Here is a 23,684-nt window from a genome sequence, read left to right on the forward strand (position 1 = left end):
ATGTAAATAACAATGAATATGTTCTCATATCATGAACAACCGGCCTAATGTCCACGTTACAGTAATATTCAATTACAAAATCTTTTCTAGTGCCGCATGGAATTACACTCAAGGTCATCAAGGATACGAAGTCCTGGGACAAAACACAAGCACACCACAAAATATTTAAATAAGAATGAATTAATGGATTCCCATCCAGTGTGAATTCAATATGATTAATACTTATGGGTATAGTTCAGCCACCGTGGCTCACCAGTCAGTTGTAATTGGTAAAAATGCAAGAGGAAGGATAGCCGGTATTAATTAGGTGTTTTGGTATGATTTTTCATCTGAGGGGAAATTTGTGCAGATTGTGAAGGTTTTAGTCAAATGCTAAAAAATGCAGTAGATCACCAGGGGGTTAGAGGAACACCATGTGTCTGTGTGAGAGTTGTTAAAGGTTTGGTGTGTTAAAACTAAAAGGAAACAACTATTTTACGAGATGTTGTAGGAGCTTATTAGATAAATCAAGACTATGTTTGGATTTTTTTTTTTTATTCAACATTACCCATCTTTGTGATAAACCAAAGTTTATTTACAAGAGACCGAATTCTATTTAATAAGAGTTGAATTGAGCATCTAAAACCACAAAAACACATGTTTACAAAGGGCAAATCATTTTATTACTTACTTGGCTAAATAAATGGAAATGATATGCATGGAATGCATCTGTTTCCAAGATGCTCAAGAATTAAATTAGATACATGAGGCTTGTTTCATAGCTGGTTTTGCTAAAAACGGTAATCCAATCATGCAAGCATAAACTCGTGACAGACACAAGAGTATATACATGAATTATAAACCAGGCAGCATGACTGAGATGATATCTCCATACAGAAACCGGCAACGCACACACAAATGAGCACACACATGCACGTATACACGACAAAAAACACAACCAGTCTTCAGGGACAAAGAAAACATCAAGTCAAGTCCAGGAAATGGCCTAGATTTTCAAATCCCTTCTACATTTCCATACTTGCTTTTATGAGCAGGGTGAACACACCTTGTAAAGGAAAATTTTACGTGTTAAGATGAAAAGCAGACAACATGAGACAACCTCTGGCCAATGAAAACAAACAAACTTTCAGACAGACTCTGCAGCTCACATAGAGCTCTAGGTAGATTCGCTTTAATGCTATTCTAAAACCAATTACTTATACCAAAAACTGGAGCTTTAACTGGCCGGAAAAACAAAGCACTACTGAGCTCAGGTCAAAAAAGCTGGCAGCTCCACCACTACACCCACATGGTGTATTAAAGCAGCAAGTGGCGCTGACACTTTCCACTTAACTTTTCATTTTCTGACCACACATTCATCAGAAGTGCCATGTGAACAGCTCTCCCACTGCCAAAACTATTCATTCTAAAGTCGCTGAGGAGAATAACAGTGTTTAAGGAACTCCAGGGAAGTGATGGACAAATGCTACACATTAAACACCATTAACACTCACTGTTTTAAAACCCATGCTAACACAATGCAACGCTGGAGAAAAAGTAAACAAGTAATTCTAGCTTCAGGGTGTGTGACCCTCATTGGACAACTCCCACGAATAAAGTGATCCGATTTCAGTCCACTTTAAATTGAAATCCACACCTGGCTAATCTGTCGCCCAAAAGCAGAGGGAATTTGATTTGTGTGCATTCACACTTCAGGATATTGCTTGAAAAGGTACTTTTTAACAGATCATCACACTGTTGATCCATCGTGTTACCTTTCCCAACATGCACTGCATTCAGTGCCAGAGGGAACAACTCTCATGAGGCGACTCAGTGCCATGCCTTCAATTACGCCGCAGGCATAGCTGGGTCACAGCATGTGTGCAACAGTAAATTTAGATGCCTTTAAAGCGTTCCCATAAAGCATGGACTACATTCATTTATTCTTATTTAAACCATCTAATTCAGATATGAACTTCTGTAAATGGGACATAGATCTGAGTAGTGCCCAGTCAGTGGAGATCTGACATCAAAAACCTGGTCCCTGTCCCTAACAGAAGGCCTGCTTGCCAGCATCGCTTGCACCACTGGGGTGGGTTGCACTCCAAAATAAATTGTCCCAGCAGAGCACAACTTTCAAATTTAGTTCAAAGACGCTAAACTTTGCCTAATCTGGACACCATAACATTAATCATATTTTGATAAATAATATAGGAAATATAGGACGTGTTTCTTACATCCACTAAACATTAAAATTGTCCATGATTTTAGCCTAATTGGGGTAAAGTTGGAGTCATTTGAGAAATTTTAAATCGTATTTAACATTCACAGCTGGCAGAGTACAAACACTACTTCAGACCTACTTTCATGAAAAGACAGAGAACTTCGCATGTGCAATGATGTGGTATATATATTTACTTCAAGCAACTAATTTTAGAAAGTATATCGCAAATGATGATCTTCTTAATATATTCATTCATTAAAAAAATAACATAGCTGAACACATGGAGTGCCTTCCAAAACTATAAGCACCTTCAAAAATGTACACTATCAGTTTAAACTTAAGACAGACCTTCTAATCCCAAGGTCTTTCCTGATTTTTATTTAATTCTACATTTTAAAACAATACTGAAGGCATCCAAAATATGCAATAATTTTATTTGAACAGTTGATAGTGGGATGTGTCTGATACCAATGCTCTGTAAAACGGCTCCAATCTGAAGTGCTGTTAATTAATAATTTCTGAGGCTGGTAACTCTTCTCCTCTGCAGCAGAGGTACGTTGTCGTCTTGCTGAAGATGTTCTTCATGAGACCCAGTTTCATCATGGTGTTTGATGGGTTTTGCAAATGCATCTGAGAATTCTGTTCAGAACAGCTGACTTTTATGTCTTAAAATAATTGTTGTTACCTAATTACTTAATGCCATATGTGTTATTTCATAGTTTCTAAATAAAAATCCAGAATTGTAGTAAAATATAAAAATTGAAACCAAACTTTTGACTGATACTTTATTATTTTAAATCAACTCCACAAACACACAAAAGCACGTTAAAATATAATTACACACAGTTTGAGCTATAAAAATGTTTCATATCTCTAAAATAATGGCAGATCTACCTGTAATGGGACCCAGTAAGAAAGATGGAGAAGAAGAAAAAGGTATACATTTTAAAACAGTAGAGTTTATTTGATTCTCGTGATTGTTTCATAACTTTCAAATGACCAGTTAAGCTCTTTACACACCACTGGCAAGTTTTTCAAGTGATTTTTTGCAAGTCAATCATTTTCGTTGACCCAGTAACCTCCCAATAAAACATTTCTCACAAACAAATCAAGTATTCGTTTTTTTTTTTTTTTTGCCTCAGGTCGATTTTAACTTTTTGCCATGACAGGAACAACTCTGATCAATCACAAAGCAGCTCGTTGCAACATCACTCAAAAGCATTTAGCATGGCAGACCATCTGATTAACTTTGTTTCAGCTAATGCAGTTCTTTACTACAAAATACAACAAAACTGCTGAAAAAGTGGACAGACAAAGAGCTTTATTATCACAATAGTGTCTACTCAGTAATTTTAACTACTGTATTTCTTTTTTTTAATTCTTGTACTGGCTACACTTCACGGAATGCGAAATGTAAAACTCAATGTTACAAGTTATTACCAAGTATGTGAGAAACGTCAAAATATGGACCTCACTTTTTCTGTTACTGTCCTGCTAAAACAAAGGGATGCTGCATTTATCTGCATTGTACTGTACACTGCATGTTTCGTGTGCTTGAGTGGAGTGTACATAGTTACTGTTCTTGTGTAGGATCTGAAAAAGCTGTGGAAAATTTTGAGCGATACCTATGTGAGGACAAGGGAGGGGAGGGTGAGGTGAAATGTCCAGGCAGGTGGAAAGAACATTGCTTGTTGTGGGATCTATTTTTTCATTCACCCTGTACAGGGTTGCAAGAAAATCTAGAGCTTATCCCAGGAGACTTCGGGCATGAGGCGGGATACACCCTGGACAGGGTGCCAATCCATTGCAGGGCATACACGCTCACATAGACACACACACACAAACTACGGCCAATGCCAATTAGCCTGATCTGCATGTCTTTGACTGTTAAAGGAAACCTGCATCCCACGAGGAAACCCACCAAGTACGAGAGAACATGCAAACTCTTCTGATATAAACATAAATGATCCATTTAATTTGCCTCTGAAATTATTGCTTTTTTGTACTCTTTATTCACAGCATTCCTGATGTGTAAAGACCTTTAAACACTCGCTTTATAAGAACAAGCTGTTTTGAAGTATTGCCAAAAAGAAGCCCTTCCTGGGATCATCTGACAAAATGCAGCACCTGAGCTTCACAAGGCCTCATTAGAACGACAACAGGGAAACATATTGTGGTTAAATGAGGCTAAAATCATCAGCATGTTTGGTGGTAAAAGTGAAAAGCACCTAATAGCCCTCTATAAAATATGGAGGTGGATCATTGACGCTTTGGGGCAGTTTTATGTTTGGTGGGCTGAGGGGGACACACCATGGTGGCTTAGTGGTTAGCATTGTTGCCTTGCGCCTTGTGTCTTTGTGTATGAAGTTTGCATGCTCTCCCTGTGCTTGGTGGGCTTCCTCCAGGTACTCAATTAAATTTATTTGTATAGCACTTTTAACAGTTGTCATTGTCGCAAAGCAGCATTACACAATCAAAAGAATTATTTAAGTTTGTATAGAATGTGAATGTGTATGAATCAAAATGGTCAGATGAGAAAGCCAAGGACAACAGTGGCAAGGAAAAACTACCTGAGATGGCAATAGGAAGAAACCTTGAGAGGAACCGGACTCAACAGGGAACCCATCCTCATTTGAGTAAAACAGAGAGCAGGAATTGATCTGCATTCATACTGTGTTAGGTTAGGTATGTGACTAAGCATGTGTGTGCCCTGTGATGGATTGGCACCCCGTCCAGGGTGTACCCCGCGTCACGCTCTAAGTCTCCTGGGATAGGCCCCCCGCGACCCTGATCACAGGATAAAAACGGTATAGCCAATGAGTAATTGAGTGAGTGAGTGAGTGAGGCAGCTTTGGGGGCATCATTAATTCAGGCTGTTTTATCTCCAAACATGATCGCTTCTGTGCCCTACTCAGATATAGATAGATCTTTTGAGGATATAATAAGCCAGAAATGGTTAAAGAAAAAAAAAAACACAAAATCAGTTTGAAAGATTTTAGACTGAAGTACAGGGAGAATGTGGCTCCTATTTATGCCAAATGGGTTCCATGTTTACTTCATCAGTCTACAGCACTCGTTTTCAAAATGCCACATCTAGAATGCAAACTTCAGACGGTGATTTTTGTGATGGGGTGGCAGGTAAGGTTTCCCTCTGGTGACTCTTCCATGCAGATCATGCTTGTGCTCAGCGATGCTGCACAAGACAACAGTGCACTACTATAACTATCCTAGCAATTCCTATGCTTTATTTTTCTAAACAGAATATAGGCAGTTATATTTTACAGTTTTTTAAGCTCACTATCGCACTTACCAGCCAACTTGCTATGGTTTCCGCTGGTGCCTAGAACTGCTATTTCTTAATTCCAAAATAGACAGTTCAAATTGTGACCTGGAAGCACTTTTATATCTTATTATACTCTTCATTGCAAGGTGGGCATCAATTATTATAATACTTAGTATTACCATATGGTTTAATGAGTCAGAGAATTTATTATTGCACAAATAACTTCAAAACAATGTCAATATCAAACCGATAGCATGCTACATGCTTACCGCCAAACCACATGCTGTTGATGCTAGTAAATGCGCATAATATACTTAACTTCTATTACCACAAAAAATACTGGAAAACAGCAATTTAGTGGAATATTAAACCAGAAAGCAGCTAAAAGCTGTGAGTGGGAAGCTGTTGTGTCCACTCCAAACTCTGATTGGAATTGTTAGAAACTAAAGGAACTATGAAGGTGCTCAGACATCTGCGAATAAATGTAAATTCGTATAAATGCTACAAATAAAGGTTACATTTTTGGCTTTTTAAGGATGTATTTGCAACGTTGTGTGCATGGGTCTATTATCATCAACATTATTTCAACATAATTTTGTCAATGTCATTCTAAATTTCAAAAACAATATTGTCTTGCCATTATTCCGGTAGATGTCACCTCCACATTGTTACAACAATATTATAAGTCATCCAATGTTAGGAGTCCTAATCAGAAATAATGAGTCACATAATGAGTCAATTACAGTCTAGTGGTTAATTATTTTTGAGACTTTACAGCTGGACTTGACAACTAATTACTGTATTCTTCCATTTTTAGGTTGATCAAATAGTTACTTTGTTAGTATCATAATTTTACATTACAACATTATGCATTAACACCTGAATGAAATGTACTTTTATAATAAAATATTTGACTTGATCAGGGGTGCCTAAACTTTTACATACAGCTGAATCACTTAAGTTATTTTTATGTTTACTCTCCCCAAGGGTGTCAATAATACTGCAGCATGTGAGAAGTATGAAAACATTTTGGCTTTGTGAAAAAGGTATACTAAAACAACTAAATTGTCAATAGTTTGTCACATAAGTTGCATATGATACAAGAGCATGCACAGGGTGAGCAGAAGATGATCCTGATGTTTTTGAGCTATGAACTTTTAGAAAATCAATTAGGGACTATATCAATAATGTCCAAATCCATAAGTCAAAAAGACAAAAATATATGCACATACGTATATATACCTTAGTATTAGTATGGTATGATGATCTAATAGTAAATAGTTTACGCGTGTAAAAGCTTATCCATTGCAAAAAACTATTGCATTGAGGAAGATTGTATGGTATCGTATGGATATGCTTTAGCCTGTGTGTATCAGCAACCCAAAGATTCAAAGTTTGCATAACACATGACTGTACAGACACAAGTGGACTTTGGCGTGCTAATAATGATTTCACACTAAAGTGCTTAGGAAGCTTTCTGACATGCTCTGGCACATTGGCTGTCCCAGATGTTCATGAAGCTCTCTGCGTTGATCTGAGAAAGAGTGAAAGCATACAAGTGCTCAGGAAAATACCACAAAAGCAGAATCCTCTTAAGTGGAAATCCTTTACTGTGAGTACTTTAACAGAGTACACAGGATGCTTCAATAACCTTTACGCAAACATTCTACACACAGCCGGACGCAACACCTCAGACTGCTTAAGATCAGAGCTCTTATGTCATTATGTCAGGAGGCCATCTGCTTGGTCATCCCTGTGCGATCTTCTCGCTGTGTCTGTTTTCTAGGATAAGAGTTTGATTTGTGGGCAGTACTGACACATTTGTGTTAAATGTAAAATAAGGTTTGTGTGTGTGTTTTTTTAAAGGATTAAAGCAGGTGACTCTAGATCAGCATCAAGTGTTCAACTGGGAGCCTCTTTTGGATAGATCCAATGCTAGGTATTTGAGAATGTCACAGACTTTTCAAAACAGATAAACTGGTAATCATCGTGCCGGGTCCAGGCTTTGGAAGGCTTTTAAACACAAACCTTTTTTTGGACGCCGCAACCATTACCTCCCATTTGTCATTTTTCAGCACTGGGTCAACACACCATGCACACTCCTGCCCTGAGTGCTGAGTTACATAGTACTGGCTGTAGTGGTGGTGAGAGTCCACTTTAAGCAACCAGACACTGGAAGCCACAAGTGTTGGGCTAAAAGGATAGTTCTGCCCAATGTCTTTGACTGGCCAACCAAAACACCCACTCTAACCAACCGACTATATTAAGAGGTGTCTTTTTTTTATTGTGACTAGTGCTGTGCTTTATCCTGGTGTTGTTTAACCAGGATAAAGCTTAGCACTAGTTTGAAAAATGTGTCAAAATTGAAATGGTTTCTGCTTTTGAAGCTGGTTTTAAGCAAAGCACTAGTATTACAGTACAGAATAACATTTATTGGGCTGATTACAGGGTTCATGGCATATCAGAGGGCACAGCTTGTCTTTCTATTGCCCCTGCTGGGGAGAGAGAGACAGCGCACAAACAGGTGACAGTTTTCACCACGGCACAGTAACACGGAGAAAGAGTAAGCAAAATATTGTTGTCTGACATGCCAACTAATAAGTAATTATAGGCTAGTCCTTCACAGATGGCAGACCCCACAGTGCTTCCACTTGCAGGAAAAATAAGCCACTGCTTCCTACAATGCGGGTAAGTACAAGAACAAGCTTTGCTTAAGCCAGAGAGAGTGCATACGCACTTGGCTGACTGATTGGAAGTCCTCTTGTGACTTTAAGAATGAAGAGTGGAACTGTTACCCCCTGTAGGTATATATGATAAAAGCATCTAACAGTGAAAAAGGTAAGCCTTCCCACCGAGGGTCCTTATAAAAGGCTCTCTTAAGGCTCTCTCATTTTCACAATACTAAGAAACTGAATAAATGCAGAAACTATGCAATTAAATTTTTTTTAAAGACTGCATATATTTTTTGCATTTAGTAAAATTTAGTTTTCATGCCCCAATTTAAAATCTGTCCCCTTGCTGAACAGCATCTGTGCCATGTCAGTCCACCAGTTCAGTAGCAGTGTAACACTGACAAGTGCATCAACATACACACACGACAGCACTAACCAGCCAACTGTAATCGTAGCTCAGTCTGTCAGCAAGACAAATGCACAATGCAATTTGGCCTTTAGTTATTCATGAGCGTTTGCAATTTAAATCCATTTTGAAATTAAGCTTTCCTATTGTGCTACGGACAAATGAGTACTTTGATTTAATAAGGGAAAAAAAACTTCCAGGGAGGGGTTCTAAAGGATGATGATCAATGTCATATGTTTCAACCACAGGCGTTAACATATCTCAAGTGTTCCTACAGAAGTGCCCACTGTGAACGTCAATATCATTTTTCACGAATGTTTTCTGAGACACACAGTTATCATGCATTTTTTCTGCTAATAGAAAGACATCTGTATTAGTCAAGAATCTGGTGTTATATTAGCAACAATTCGGCACTGAAATGTGATCTTATGAGAACCCTGTACACCAAACAAGCAGACACATCCACCAACTAGCCATATTACTATGTATAGTTTACAAATTCATAGTCTTGTATAATATATAACAGTTATTATGCAGCATGTATGACAGATGTAAATATGGATAAGCAAATAAACAAAATATAAATTTGCCCCACAATTTCTCCTGCAGCCAAGTGCAATCTTTTTTTTTTTTTTATAACTGTGCAGCACAAAGTAGTAAGAGGTAAACTGAAGAATTCACACAAAGCCTTCACAATCTTGGGAGGGGGGGGACACACATTCAGCTCCAGGACAGTTACCAATACTGATTCAAGGCTGAGTAGAGGGTGCTGGATAAAAATTACAAATTGATGTTCATTTCAAAACTATAGCCATCCTTCTTAGTCAGCTTTCAGACTAAGTGCCACAAAGCTCATCTCAAATCAGCCAGAAACGCAGCCTGGCTAATAACGTCTGAACCTGGGAGAAAAGTAACAGCACCTTCATTAAAGTCACAGTCCCAACTCCACAACTATCTCACACAGTCTGAGTTTCCTTTGCCATTAATCACACCATTAATATTGATTATTTCCAAATGTCTTCCTCCAGAGGTGAGGGATGCTGCACCGTGATAATGGTGCCTTTTCTCTTCATTAATGCCTCTAGCAGACACATAAGCCTACTGCTCCGCACTGTCAGATATCTTACAAGAAGCAATGCTGAAATGCGCTTTTTAATACAGCAGGCGTATGAGTGCTCCTAGTTTTAAGTTCGGCTTTACCTCAATAATAACAATAATAATAATAATAACAATAATAATAATAATAATAATAATAATAACGGAGTAGGGTGACAATCTAAAAGACAATCTGTGTGTGAGAATCTGAGGTATATTTTTCTTTCGGCTGGCAGTTTCTGTGAATAAACTTAATGCGCAGAGTCTGGAACATGCACAGAAACTGCTTTTTAATGTTTTCCACAAACAAGCAAAGTGACTGATCATCATTTGTACATATTCTAAGCAAATAACATGTCATAAAAATATATACTATCAAAATAGTTTTTGAGCCAGTCACATGCTGTGTGCAACAAATTCATGCAACATAAAACAGCAAACACACTACACACACCACATCAATTCCAGTAAGCCATAACATAGAAAAGCCATGAAATATTAATATTATCATATTTTATTTCTTTTACTTGCCTTTTACATTTAAAAATGAATTATGCATTACCAATCACTAGCACTGTTTACTAGTTACTAGCCAGTAGCTATGTTAATAAAAATGTTTTTGCTATTATTTATTTAAAGCAATATTTGTTGGTTCTGGATTTTCTTTTATATCTAAAAAAAAATGCAAATCCTACAAAAACTACATTTTATACTGTATATGATAAATCCTTCACTCATATGTAATGGTTGGTGTACAATTAAAGAGATTAGATGTGACATTATGTTTAGGCTAAATGCATGATCTAAATAGTAAAACAAGTAAGAATGTTGCTCAAACTAGTTAACAATATGATATTCAAAATTGACATATAACATATCTAAAATATATATATATTTTTAGTTAAGGTTGTAGTGTCACCCTTCAACATGTACAAAATCAGACTAGGTGTAAATAAGGGTAAATGTTTGTGCATGGTTCCCTGTAACAGACTGGTTTATTGAACAGGGAATATATTTGCATTATGCCCAGTGTTTTCAGGATCTGCTCTGTAATCACTGTAACTTTGGCCAGTCTAAAAATCTTACCATGATGAAAAGAATGAATGGATAAATGAATGAATGAGTCTCAATTAAGGGCTGCTAAGCATCTAATACATGGAAAGACAAGAATATCGGAGTTGTACGGAACACCCTGATTAGTCACTCTACATGACATAACGATACCTATATAGAAAGTGGAGGCTGGAGATGAAGAAAGCATACACATTATCTTCTAACCTTATGTCTTATCATATGAACAGGCATTAAACTCATGCATATGTGTACAGTCACGTCTGAGCGGTTGCTCAAATCAGGGGTTAAAATCTGAGAGTATGTGAAACAGTCCTGGTCAGGGCTGTGCAAGTGAACAGTGTGTGTTCTCTCTATCGCCCATTCACAATGTTACATAACAGAACCGAGTCCCCCCCGCCCCCCTCTACTCTTGCCTTCCAGATGCACTTTAGTCTCTTTAGTATTAAAGTCTTGGGGTGTATACAGGTCAGCGGGTTAAGAGTGAAGCACGGGCACGCTTCTTTACTAGAAAGTCCTTACAAACTCATATGCTGTAATACACAGTACCTGCAGCTGTCTGCTATTACATAACCAGGCAATGCCTGGAAAACTACCAAGTTATGGGATGAAGTGAAAGCTGTCTCTGTTGCTGCTTGTTGGACTTGTTAAAAGTAGTAAGAAAAAAATGTTTAAACACCCGATTAAACCTCGTTTATGATTACAAAAGTTAGAAGAGCTGAGCAAGTACAAGAACCGACTGTCTCTCTCTCTCTCTCTTTCCCTCTCCTCTGTTTATGGCAAAACTTGTTACATAACCAGATTACATTCCTCCTTCCTCATATCAGCGCCTAAATATACCCTTCTAATTCTGAAACGTGGACACAATAACGTTAGGTAGAAGACGTAGGAAATTCCCAAACCCAGTCAACTTGTTCTGGACGGGTTTTGTTTGGCGTTTTGTGAATGTGAGCTACATTTTTCCGCTCAACTTGGAGCCTCTCGGTTGAATGGAGGCAGCCGAGGGGGCGTGGCTTAAATCAGTCCTTACTGTCTCTACTGTAAAACACGGACTGCTCCTAGAATCAGCTCCTCACTGCTTTCTATCAATTATTTAAAGATAACTGCGGATCGTTTACGCTACAATCGGTGGACCGCGTCTACACATCTGTCCGCGTTAACGTGTCCGTTAAGAGAGCGCCAGGCGCTGCGCGTGACATCGAGTCTGGGAGCGCGTGCGCTGACACGCGAGCTATACTGACAGCTAAATGTGTAAAATCCACACCGCTGCATGCCTTCATAGCGGACACATCCCGGCACCCGGGGCTCGAGTGATCATGGGGGCAAAACGTCCACCAAAAGTTCTGTTCAAATAAGCAACCGCTTAATAACAAGCTTTTTTTTTTTTTTTTTTTGGAAACCAGATTTAACCCCAGATGTATCAGAACAAACTATTTTTGGAAAACATTTGTGTGCTCATCTCTGGGAGCCGGGTGTTGTCATGCACAATATCAATAACCATGTTGTCAGTAACTCTGTAGTTAACTGTTATATTACGCTGAACTGTCAGTAAATCTTGTCTTTTGATTCAGAAAAGAAATATGAAAGAAAGAAAAAAACAACACTCGCGCATGAAGTTGATCCTCCCAAAGAAATCACTCTGAAGTTTTCTGCATGAGCACTCCTGGTGTACAGAGTGCACTTACCTCTGTTGGTGCTGGAGCAGCTGTGTCTGCGCACCGGCGCTTGGTGCTCGGCTTTCCGCAGCGTGTCCAGGTTCAGCGGACTCTCCCTGACCGCGCTCGCCGCCTCGGAGGCGCTCTTACCCGGCTCGCTCGTCGGATCAGGAGGCGACTCCATGTTGTATTTCTGAAGGCTGTTTCAATCGAAAAAATGTTTTGCCGCTTGCGATATCAAGAGCCGTCGCGATGAGATTTCTCGCTGAGACGCTTCGTCTGGCTGGGTTAAATTTACAGCCGAACTAAGAATTGTTTTAAAAAAAAAGGCGAGTGGAAGCAGGAGGGTGTGTGTGTCTGATTGTCCACTGGCAGCGCTAGAGAGAGCTCGAGGAGGACTGGGAAAGGGAGAGGCTGTCAATAGCCGATGAATAGATGTGAGCGCTCTTAAGAGCCCTCTCACACTGAGCCCGAGCTCTTTCATGCCCTTATATTAGGTTTCACGGATATATGTCGACATACACTATTTGCCAAATCTGAGAAAGAATACCATGCTGTATAACTCATGCACACTGCACTGTTTTATTATAAAGCACAGTATTGGCAGTGGAGGTTTTCACTCACCCATATCATCTAAAACGCACACTTGAATCATGTTTAATACATTAATGTGTGAAGCTTTAACCGTTTCTCCAAATACCAAACAAACCCTTATAAAACCATGCGGCTATTTGAAGTTTAAACAAAATGCAGGATAAGCCTATAAAGGTCATTCATGCTCAGTGACACTTTTATCCTGGATGTAGTACTGGAGCCTGTCCCGGGAACACTGGTAGCATGGCAGGAAAGCTCACCTGGATAGTATGCCATTACATCACAGGGTACTGTGCACACACATTTACACACAATCTGGCATGACTCAATCCACCTGCATGCTTTTTAATGGTGGAAGGAAACCAGTGAACCCAGAGAAAAACACATAAAACATGTGGAACTCAACACATTCCTGAGCTCAGGGCTGGAGCAATGTTTTTTGTTACTATCATTATTATAATAGGAAGTTTATATAAACATGTGTCCAGAAAGGTGTACAGGATGCCTTCAGGACCATAAAAACTAAAGATCTATTTGGGACGTCTTCAGGACCTATTAACGCCCTAAAAGACTTAACATCCCAGATGACTTTTGGACTTATTTACTACAGTCCTAATGCACATGTTGTCTTTTTGGCATCTTTATGGAGCAATTAGTAATATCTTAGTTTTATGAAAACGACCTAAAAGACCTTGAGTTTTTAAAGACCTTCTAGAGACAACCTGAGGGCTAGTCTGCATGCAGACTGGATGTTAGGGCAGAGGGGTGCAGACACTGGACCCAAGCAGTCCCTAGGGAAGGAAAATTGACCTGGCCATGGCAGGAGCTTAGGAAACGATCATGTTGGGATGCCCTTGATGTTATGTGCCATAATTATCTCGCTCCAATGTCTAATAATTACTAAAACCAAGACAACTTTCTGTTGTGCTGAAATAATAAAAACAAAGCAGACTAACATCATTTTCATTATGTCAATGTATGATATTGAGAAACTCATTTAGGAGGTTATGATTTTACTCCAGTAGTCAACTACATACACAGTTTTTAACTGGAGAGAGAGAGAGAGAGAGAGAGAGAGAGATTAGACTGAGCCCTATATCCCTCAGTAGATTGAGTTGGTCTGAATTCACACAGACACCACGCAGCTGACCAAAACCTTCAGAGCCTGTCACTGCAGAGAAAACTTTCCGATGTGTTATTAAACACAGCCATTCCGCCGATGAAACTTGATCACATGGCCGTGTGACTTGGCGAATTCTCTCCTTAGCTGCTTTTCTTCCGGCAACTGCTGCCTCTGCGCGCCGCTAATTACACACACCACGCCTGCTGCACGTGACCAGCGCCGACGCCTTAAGCTCCGCCCACTTGAAGCAGCGCACGTGGACTTTGGCATGGTTCTGTACAAGCCCTGGGCTTTGAGCAACACACCTCAGGGAAATGAACTACAGCAACCCTGAACATGTCGCTGAGAGCAAGCGCTTGCAGATAACTTTCGACAAAAAAGACAATAATTAAAAATTCCAGGTAACAGTGCTAATAATGCCATTGCCAATTGACTGTAACGCACAAGGAAAATAAATGACATCTTGTAACACTTACTCCAATACACTGCATCTTATTTTTTTTAAACAATAAATATCAAAAATATTTGCCAGTTGACTTCTAATATTCTCAAAAGTATATGTTTTGGATTGGATCCTTTCCATATATTCACATTTATTTATGCAGATAAGGTTTCATCTTATTAGATATGCATACTTTTTATTTAGTATGCATAAACTGCATTTGCATACTAAATAAAAAAATCTAGTCTTTTGATGTTAGAATTAAAATATTTATTCCACTCTGAAGATGCTCTCAAGAGAAGAATGTACAGTACATAAAAGTTTGCTGAAATATTATTTCTTCATTAGGCGTCATGGTGGCATAGTGGTTAGCACAGTGGCCTCGCACCTCCAGGGTCGAGGGTTCGATTTATACATGGAGGCTGTGTGCATGGAGTTTGCATGCATTTTCTACTCTTGCTTGATGGGTTTCCTCTGGGTACTCCGGTTTTCTTGGACAATACAAAGACATGCATATAAGGCGAATCAGTGTTCCCAAATTGTGTGCTGTTTGTGTGTGTGTGTGTGTGTCTGTGTGTGTGTGTGTGGGTGTGTGTCTGTGCCCTATGATGGTTTGGCACCCTGTTCAGGGTGTATTCCAATGCATGGTGTCATGCTCTAAGTCTCATGGGATAATCTTCAGGCCCCCTGTGATACAGGATACAGTAAATGGCACAGAAGCTAATGATGAAGATTATTTCTTTATTATTAAACCAATTATATATTATGCATTGGTAAAAAAAAATGTTTTTGCCTTTTTTAAAACTATATACAGTAGTGATTGTGTGGAGCTTAAAAAATGATGTTTGGTTTACTAGTGATTAAGAGAAAACATGTTATAGATGTGATTTATTTAAGAATGAAAAAAAATGCATGAATGCATAATTTTACACTGGATGCCCATCCTGACGCAACCCTCTCATTTTTACTCAGCCTTGCGACCAGCTCTAAGGGACACCAATGCCCTTTGAATAACGCTTACAAGGCAATACACAATACTATCAATGCTTTACATGTAAGTCAAATATTATGACACATGGTTGTCCATGTGGTTTGTTTAGTGCAAACCTTGACAATTCTTAACAAGTATTTTCTGTTAAAAAATAATAATTATCTAACAATAATGAGATTTCATGAGCGAATGCGCTCCATCTATAATTCTACCACTGAAAATCCACCAACTTTTGCGCTTGCTTCTATTCAAGGCTTGTTGACACTGTGTTTACACTGATGATAGCCCCCAGCCAAATAAAATCCATCAGCAAACTTCAAACTGCAGCAAGACATCAAGGTCTCTCTTTCATACTGCAGCTATCTTTCTTGTACAATAAAAAATCAGGTTTGACACAAAGACTACCTTTTGGTTTTTATACTGTTTATTTCAGGGGAAAAAACAATCCCATATTGTGCCGTGCCTTGCAAGATGACAGTGCTTGCCATTCTAATTGGGAGCTGAACTAAAGTCAGGTAAGCTTTTCATCAAGTAGGAAGTATATGGAAAGAAATGTAGTTGAAAATATCATTACTGCATTCGGACAATACAAAGAATCACTGATCATACACAAGATTCGCTTCTATATTGCTCCAATATTACTTTTAATATTGCATTACTATTAATACAATATTAATATGTTCTGTAATAACAAGCCATCCTAAATAATAAAGTAATAAATATAAAAAATTCTCTCAGTAGTAATTTTAAGAATGTTTATACTACAGGGTTTGTCAGATCAAAAAATAAATTACAGCATGGTTCTGATAGAAGTTCCAGCTATAATTCAGATGAGATGTTTATTATAATTAGCTCTTCTAATATGTTATTCTAAAAGCAACAGCTTATTTAGTAGGCTTTGTATGGTGGACAATCTACATATTCCAAGGCTAATAATAAAATCATTAAAAACACAGTGTTATATAACATAGAATTAAAAAAACTTTATTGATATCATGAAGCTTTTTGTGCAGAGATTTTTTTAACATTTTGTCGAAGAAGTCTCAGATGTCTCATAAATGAACATATCGATATGTCTTTCTTTAAGAGTCTTTCTTTAGGAGTTTTTCTTTCTGGATTCTTCTTAACAAAACATGCTGAGACAAATTTGATGGCAACTGATGAGAGAGAAAAATGATTTATGGCAACAGAGAGAGAGAGAAAAAGATAGGCTGGTCAAGGAAAAACTGTTTAGAGCTTCTATAAATGGACAAAAAGTTAATTTTTTGAGTTTAATCACTGATTAACACACAAGAATAATCTTTGCTCAACTCCTGTGGTGAAAGTAGAATAAAGCAAAATTTTTAAATGGGATTTTGATTATTTAATCTACATATCTGCCACAGGTTTTCTGCTGGATAACCTTTCTGATGAACCTCACATTTTTATCTGGGCTTGGGATCAGCATTAAGTGTGCCCTGCAACCCCATTGACAGGGCAACAAACCCGCGCCAGGCCTGCATTGCAGGTGAAAAGCCACCAAGCTAAGAATGTCCTATTTTTAACCAGGATACTGTAGGTAAGGACCAATCAGGAACTATTTGTCCTCTTACATGTTACAGGAAAAGCATAAACCAGAATCACCAATTTATTAATGTCTAAATATACTGATCAGCCATAACATTAACATAACAAAACATCAACACATTAACATTAATTATCAAATATATACCAGTAAATTGGTGTCAGGAACAAGAGTACCCAGGGCTCACCCATGTGCTCAGAGATCAAAGAACAGCCCATTTACTCTGATCCCACAGAAAAGCCAATGTAGCACACAAAAATAAAAATAAATACTGGTAATGATAGAAAGTCACCAGAACACCCAGTGCACCACAGCCTGTCATGCTTGGAGTTTGGAAAGCAATGAGCCCAAATCCTTCAAACTGGCTTCCAGACTCTTAAGATCCCATTCTGAACCCCATAGGATGCGCTGAACAAGCAAGTACAAGCCACAGAGGCCCCACCCCACAACTCACAGCATGCAAAGGATCCACTGCTTATGGCTCCAGGTGACCAGATCTGCCCGAGAGACCAGATCTCATGCGCATAATGTGTTGTAATTTTTATGGCTGATTGGGACATTTTTGGGTATGCAGTCGTTAAAAGTCTTTGTATTGCTTTGATCTCTTGTTCTTTTATACTTGTATAGAAAAATCTCAATTACCCTACCTAAAAATCTAGAAGAGATTTTTTTTCTATGGCCCAACTCATTTGGCAGCAGGATTTGGTTGGGAGTAAAAAAAATGGAGGTCAACGTTTACAACTATGTGTACCATTTGACATGTATGACTCTAAAATGTAGGCAGAAGCTCTCTACTGTACATTAAATAATTATTGCAATAAGATACTCACTGCATCTTGTTTTCCATGTGTCATATTTTGCTGATGCATTTTGTTTTCTATGTGTCATATTTTGCTGAGAGTAAGACATTGTATGTTGTTATATTGCTTTCACACTTGCATATGTGTTAAAATTCTCCTATGATGCTAAAAGTGCATGTAAATCCATGACAGCTGGCCTGACTAAAATGCGGTTTCACAGCTTCCACTATCCTCCTAATGGTCATCTCATTGTGAGCTCTCCAAAATGCTGGAGAAGCAGCAACTGCATTATGCCTCCAAATATCTCCCATGAGGATCATTCTCTCGCCAAACCCCTCACTAGTTCTCTTGTCAATTTGTTCCTTTTCTAATTACAAACAGTGATACGACAAGAAAGTCTTAAAGCAGACAAGAAAAAACCAAAACAAAACAAAACAAAAAATAATAATTACATAATGATTGTGAATGTTTTTTGAGTTATGTAACTTTATACATTTGTTTGGGAATAATTACTAAAATGTCATTAGTTTTAATTACAGTACAAACATGTTTTAGCCTGGAATGTTGTTAGACCTGTCCTCATGTGTTTGTCATCTATTATACCTACTGTAAGGGTAGCGCTCTTATTGGTTACACTGCATTTCTGTCACTGCAGTTTAAATCTAATATCAAACAGCACATTAGAAGCTTAAGTATTAAATGCAATAAAGAAAAATAAAGCCGAGGCGTTGACTGACAAGTGTATTTGTAGAGATGCAGAGTAAATACCTTCATATTGACCTTTAAATTATAGACCTTTAATTGCTCATCTGGAAAAGACTTGGATCTATAACTGCATACATTTTTGCTGTAGGCAATGACAAGGATAAACAGTAGTAGTAGTAGTAGGAGGAGGAGGTTTTGTGTGAAAAATACATAACTTTATATATATAGCTTTATATATATATATATATATATATATATATATATATATATATATATAACATTTTACTTACAGCTTTAATGTTTGTGCGTAACCCGTACTTGTTTGACTGTGTGTCTAATATTTAACATAATCTTTTTCCCAGATTAAAGTCACATGCTGGAAAATGTCATCATTTAATCCTACTGTCAAACACAAGCTGAAACAGAACAGATGTATTCAGAAAACACCCTGCAATCACAGACATGCTGTATATCAAGAATGGAGATGTTTATTGTGTCTGCCATATTACACAATCTATTTAATTCCCTGTGAGAAATACATATATGAGGTTTCCAAACAACCTGTGTGTGTGTGTGTGTGTGTAAAGAACTTTATATATATATATATATATTGAATATATATATGTATATATATATTTTGATATAAACAACACAGAAATATTACAAACGATGCCTTCTTCTCTTGTGAACGTTTACAGCAAGGCAGTCCAAAAAAAAATGTTCTCTAAAAAGATAAGTTTAAATTCCAATATTGCATTCTCAGCTCTTTCCAGCACAGAAACAGATGAGCGCAATTCTCAATAACTTTGGCTGAACGGCATACAGCATATGCTGCTCCATGTTATTTATGCTGAGGTTTTCTTTTGTCATTAATAGTAGAGGAGTGTGTGAAAAAGCTGCAGGAATCTCAGGAGCTCATAATGCTCAGTGCTACACGATAAAGTACTACTCAGATGAAAAGTGTAAGAAAAGATGTTATAGGCTTTTGCAGTTTCATGTAGGTGTTATTATAAGCAGAGCAGTCCTGTGCTCAGTGCTGTGCAAAGTTTTAAAGCAGTCTAGTCAGCTTAAGTTATTGTTTGTCTACAGCAACTATGTATCAAATATATGTGCTATTTTATGCACTTTTAAAGGCGAAGCATGGTCATAGCAAATATTTATTTGAATTGGATTTACTGCTTATTGCTCTTTATAGGAACACCTTTTTAGTCAGATTTTTTTCATTCATTATTTTTACAACTCACAGCTCCAGAGCTCAGGTTACTTTCTGTACTGAGATTTTCATGTCCTCCCCATGTCCCAGTGGGTTTCATCAGGTTCTACAGCTTTCTACTGGCTTCCAAAACGTACAAAGTGGTGCTTTTGGACCTCTAAATTGCCCATGTACTCTAAATGTGTATATGGATTATTCAGATCCATCCTGTAGTAAATAGAATAGTAAATACAGTAAAAGGAAATAATGTGGCAAGTAGATTGAACGGCGCTTTGTGGCAAATCCTCGACAGGAGCAGCCGAAAGACTAACAATTATTTCTTTTAAATAAAACATTTTTTGTTTTACAGAAATTCTTTATGCAGACTTTTGCATAGTATTGTAATGGTGTAACTGTATAACCAATATAACCTATAACAAAAACACTGAAATAAATGTGGGTGGGGGATATAACTTTTTTACGCCCCACTAGGAGAACTCTTTCAGGCTTTATACTGAACGCTAAAACATATAGCTTCTCTTTCAGAAGACAATTGGGGACCTAGAATCATCACAAAAAACTGGAAACACTTTTGTACAAAAATATTCATGTAAAATGTTACATTTGTCCATTCAATATGGGATCCTGCCATAAATATGTTCATTTCAGTATAAATGTTTAAAATAGCCCACTGACTAAGATCTCTCGTACACAAAATTAAAGTGGAAATTATCATAAACAGATGCACACTCACTGTGTTTCTTTTCAGATATTGATATTCAGTTCCAGCTGTGCTTCACAGTCATCATTATCATGTACCGAGCACCAGCCAGGCCTAATGAGCTTGAACACCAGCGTTACCTATTGTGACTGAAGGTAATTGTTTACACACTGTTTTACTTGCATGATTGGTTTAAAAGAAGCTGGGAACAATCTTGTTCGCATTTGTTTGTGCTCCTGCTCTTCTGAGTTTCCGTCACTGAGACATGGAGTATTTGGCAATTAAAAACAGAGGATACGTTCAGAAAACAAAACTAGGCAATTAATACACTGCATGAGTGATTGTGTCCGTCACTGTGGTTACTCTGTGGGTAAGAAAATGATTGACTAGTCCTGTGATACCCTGTGGTTAGGGAAGGCTGGGAGGGAATACATGTTTCTGTGCATGGGAATAGTTGGTGTCTCATGGCTTTCTCTGTACAAAAGCTGAGAATGAACAAGAGCATTATATGGGGAGGTTTGGCTACACTTGAGCTTTAAATGTCAGTGTGTATGCATTTATTTGAAAAAAGTACCTTATACTCGAGGACAGTTTTTTTTTTAATGTGTGTCGCAAACAAACAGAAGTGACCAAAAAGTCTGAAACAACATACCAGCCACCAGTGAAAGTGAGAACTCCATGATGCATGCCTCAGTAAATAATTGCCTCTTGTCACCAGCCCTCACATGTAGCCCCTTGTGACGGTCTAGACATACAGTATTTGAAATGTGTGGATCTCTCTCAATCACGGTGGTCTTGACCAGCCCAAGAAGGGTCCCTCCAGTCATTCAAGCTGACACTCTCTATGGTGTTCAAACTCATATGATGAAAGCAAGAGTCAATTTTCCTGCAGCTTGAGCAACTGAAAAGAGACTGAAATGGTACGATCGAACTTTACTTCATGGAATCCCAAGCGTCTACAGTACAATTGGAAAAAGCTTGATGGAGGTCAGTGTTCTGGGGAAAAAATTAGGCGGGACTATCACGCATCACTGAGATGAGACCTCTTCTGTCTATTCTTGCACCTCTCCCATGGTGCGCTGACCCTCTGACCTCCAGCAATCCCACCCAATCACCTTGACTCCAGCAGTCCTCTCTTCTTCTGTCTCAGGTGCAGTGGTATGACATGGAACTGGGAGAAATTGGAGCACAAATTGAAGAGAGACAGAGAAAGGGGAAGTGTGCGAAAGAAAGAAAGTGTACAAAAGAAACCGTGAGACTATCAAGGGAAAACTTGAAGTCTCCGTCCTCACACGACTAATCATGTGCCCGCCATTCAGCCCTCCCCTCCCCCAACCTCTGTGTTTAACGGAGAAAGGAGGCAAGGACGAGTGTGATATGACGGCACCTTAATTTTTGGAGTGATGATAAATTGCTGCCGCCGTGCTACGCTGGAGCAGGGGAAGGATGCGTCGGATGGGAGGCAGGAGGCGCTCCATGCCTGCCCGTGTTTAAAAATGATTGATTAAGCTGACACTGGCACAGGAGTGCACACTCGCTCTATTTTTCTCCCTCATTATGTAAGACAATATTTCAAATCAAAAAAGCAGAAGAAGAGGACGGCGCAGGCCCCTAGACAGGACACTCTCCAGCTAAAAAGCCATGGCTCAAAACACAATACTTCTGGGCTACTCTTTCTTCACTGAAGTTACAGGCCAGCAACAATAAAAAGAGTTATTATTTAACATGAATTGGGAAATTAAATCATAATTTTATAAAAAGAGATTAAATTATATCATGCATTATGAACATGATCTAATTTAAGTTACTGTAATGCTACATTCAATTGTGGTTAATTTATATGAAACTGATCTAACCAAAAGTGACTGTTGGAAAGTCCAATCTAACACTAAAAGGCATTTGTATTACAAAATGCTCAACCACATAATCTAAGCTCCTTTACTTTTGTGCAATAACACTTTAGCAAAACCTTAAATAAATGTGGATTTAATTAGAAATGCAACCAAACCTGGTTTATAAATTAGCCTTACATCCACTCACTCATTCTCTATACCACCTATCCTGTACAGGGTGACCCTGGAAGTATGAGGCCACGGTGCTAACCACTGTGCTACTTACATCCATTGCTGTTTAAATTTCATGTTTTCTTGGTAAATATTTATTGGTTATTTTATATAGAGTGCATCTCAATAAATTAGAATATCGTCAAGTTTTTTTCTGTAATTTCATTCAAAAAGTGAAACACTCATGTATTCAAGATTTATTACATGGCAAGTGAAATATTTCAACCTTTTTCTTTTTGCTTGTATGTTTAAACCTGGTAAAGAGCATGGTTCAGCAAGTAATTTCTTTCTGAGTCATGTGCTGTTCAGTGGAATTTATGCCCTTTGAGGTCACAATCTTATCATGTCTAAATCCTGCCCCATTCTATGCCACGTTATTCCTGAATCTTGCCATGTTGTGCTCTCAGAAAAAAACCCTTTCACAAAACCAGTCTGGAGGAGTTCATCATATTACTTTTAAAGCCTAAAGTATAATGACTTTATAGATGTAAATACAGGCAGTTTACCTCAAGATGCAAAACACTAGTAACACTCAAGAAAAAGCCTCTTTAAAAAAGCCTTCTTATTTTTATAAATTTGTACCAAAAAGATTAGAATTGACGAATGATAAGAGAACCTCATCACATAGAACTTTAATACAAAGTAGCAGCTAGCCAGTTGGTTCAAATGATGTTAGCTAAGCTTAAATCCATTTATCCCAAGATTAGGCCTATTCAATTGTAAAATTCAGTGTGCTGTGCTGTTTATGAATTAAAATAAAATGCATCTGCTTTAGCATGTGCTACAGCATGTGCATCAAGTTAGCATGAGCTACAGTAACAACTTTAAGCACAGTTACATTAACTAGCATCTATTTCTATTTATCAAGATATACGTCTAAAATATGTTCATTGTAGAAAAGTCTGTGGTAGTAATCTTCCTTGAATTAAATGTCACCATTAAACACATTAACTTTAACTTTCACTTTCTTTAGTAACCTGATTAGAAATTGTTAATTTGTTAAAAAAAATAACAGACATTCTTACCGTGTTGAAATGTGGAGCAATGTCCATGTGGTGTGTAAGTGATGGCTGTTAAACCCAAGTGAAATACGTTGGGTTTTCT

The 23,684-nt window shown here is 38.0% G+C and overlaps 1 protein-coding gene across 1 annotated transcript in view; it reads right to left on the bottom strand.

Moving 5' to 3' along the window:
• The window catches only part of roraa (RAR-related orphan receptor A, paralog a), a 253,915-nt gene extending 241,172 nt beyond the window's left edge, over window positions 1-12,743 (bottom strand). The window contains exon 1 of the mRNA XM_053478789.1: window positions 12,416-12,743. Within this exon, the coding sequence (XP_053334764.1) occupies window positions 12,416-12,569 (154 nt within the window). The 5' untranslated portion in view covers window positions 12,570-12,743. The remainder of the gene's footprint in view (window positions 1-12,415) is intronic.
• Between the last annotated feature and the right edge of the window lie 10,941 nt (window positions 12,744-23,684).

This window comes from Clarias gariepinus, chromosome 2, assembly GCF_024256425.1.
Source record: "Clarias gariepinus isolate MV-2021 ecotype Netherlands chromosome 2, CGAR_prim_01v2, whole genome shotgun sequence".
Classification (NCBI taxonomy): Eukaryota; Metazoa; Chordata; class Actinopteri; order Siluriformes; family Clariidae; genus Clarias; species Clarias gariepinus.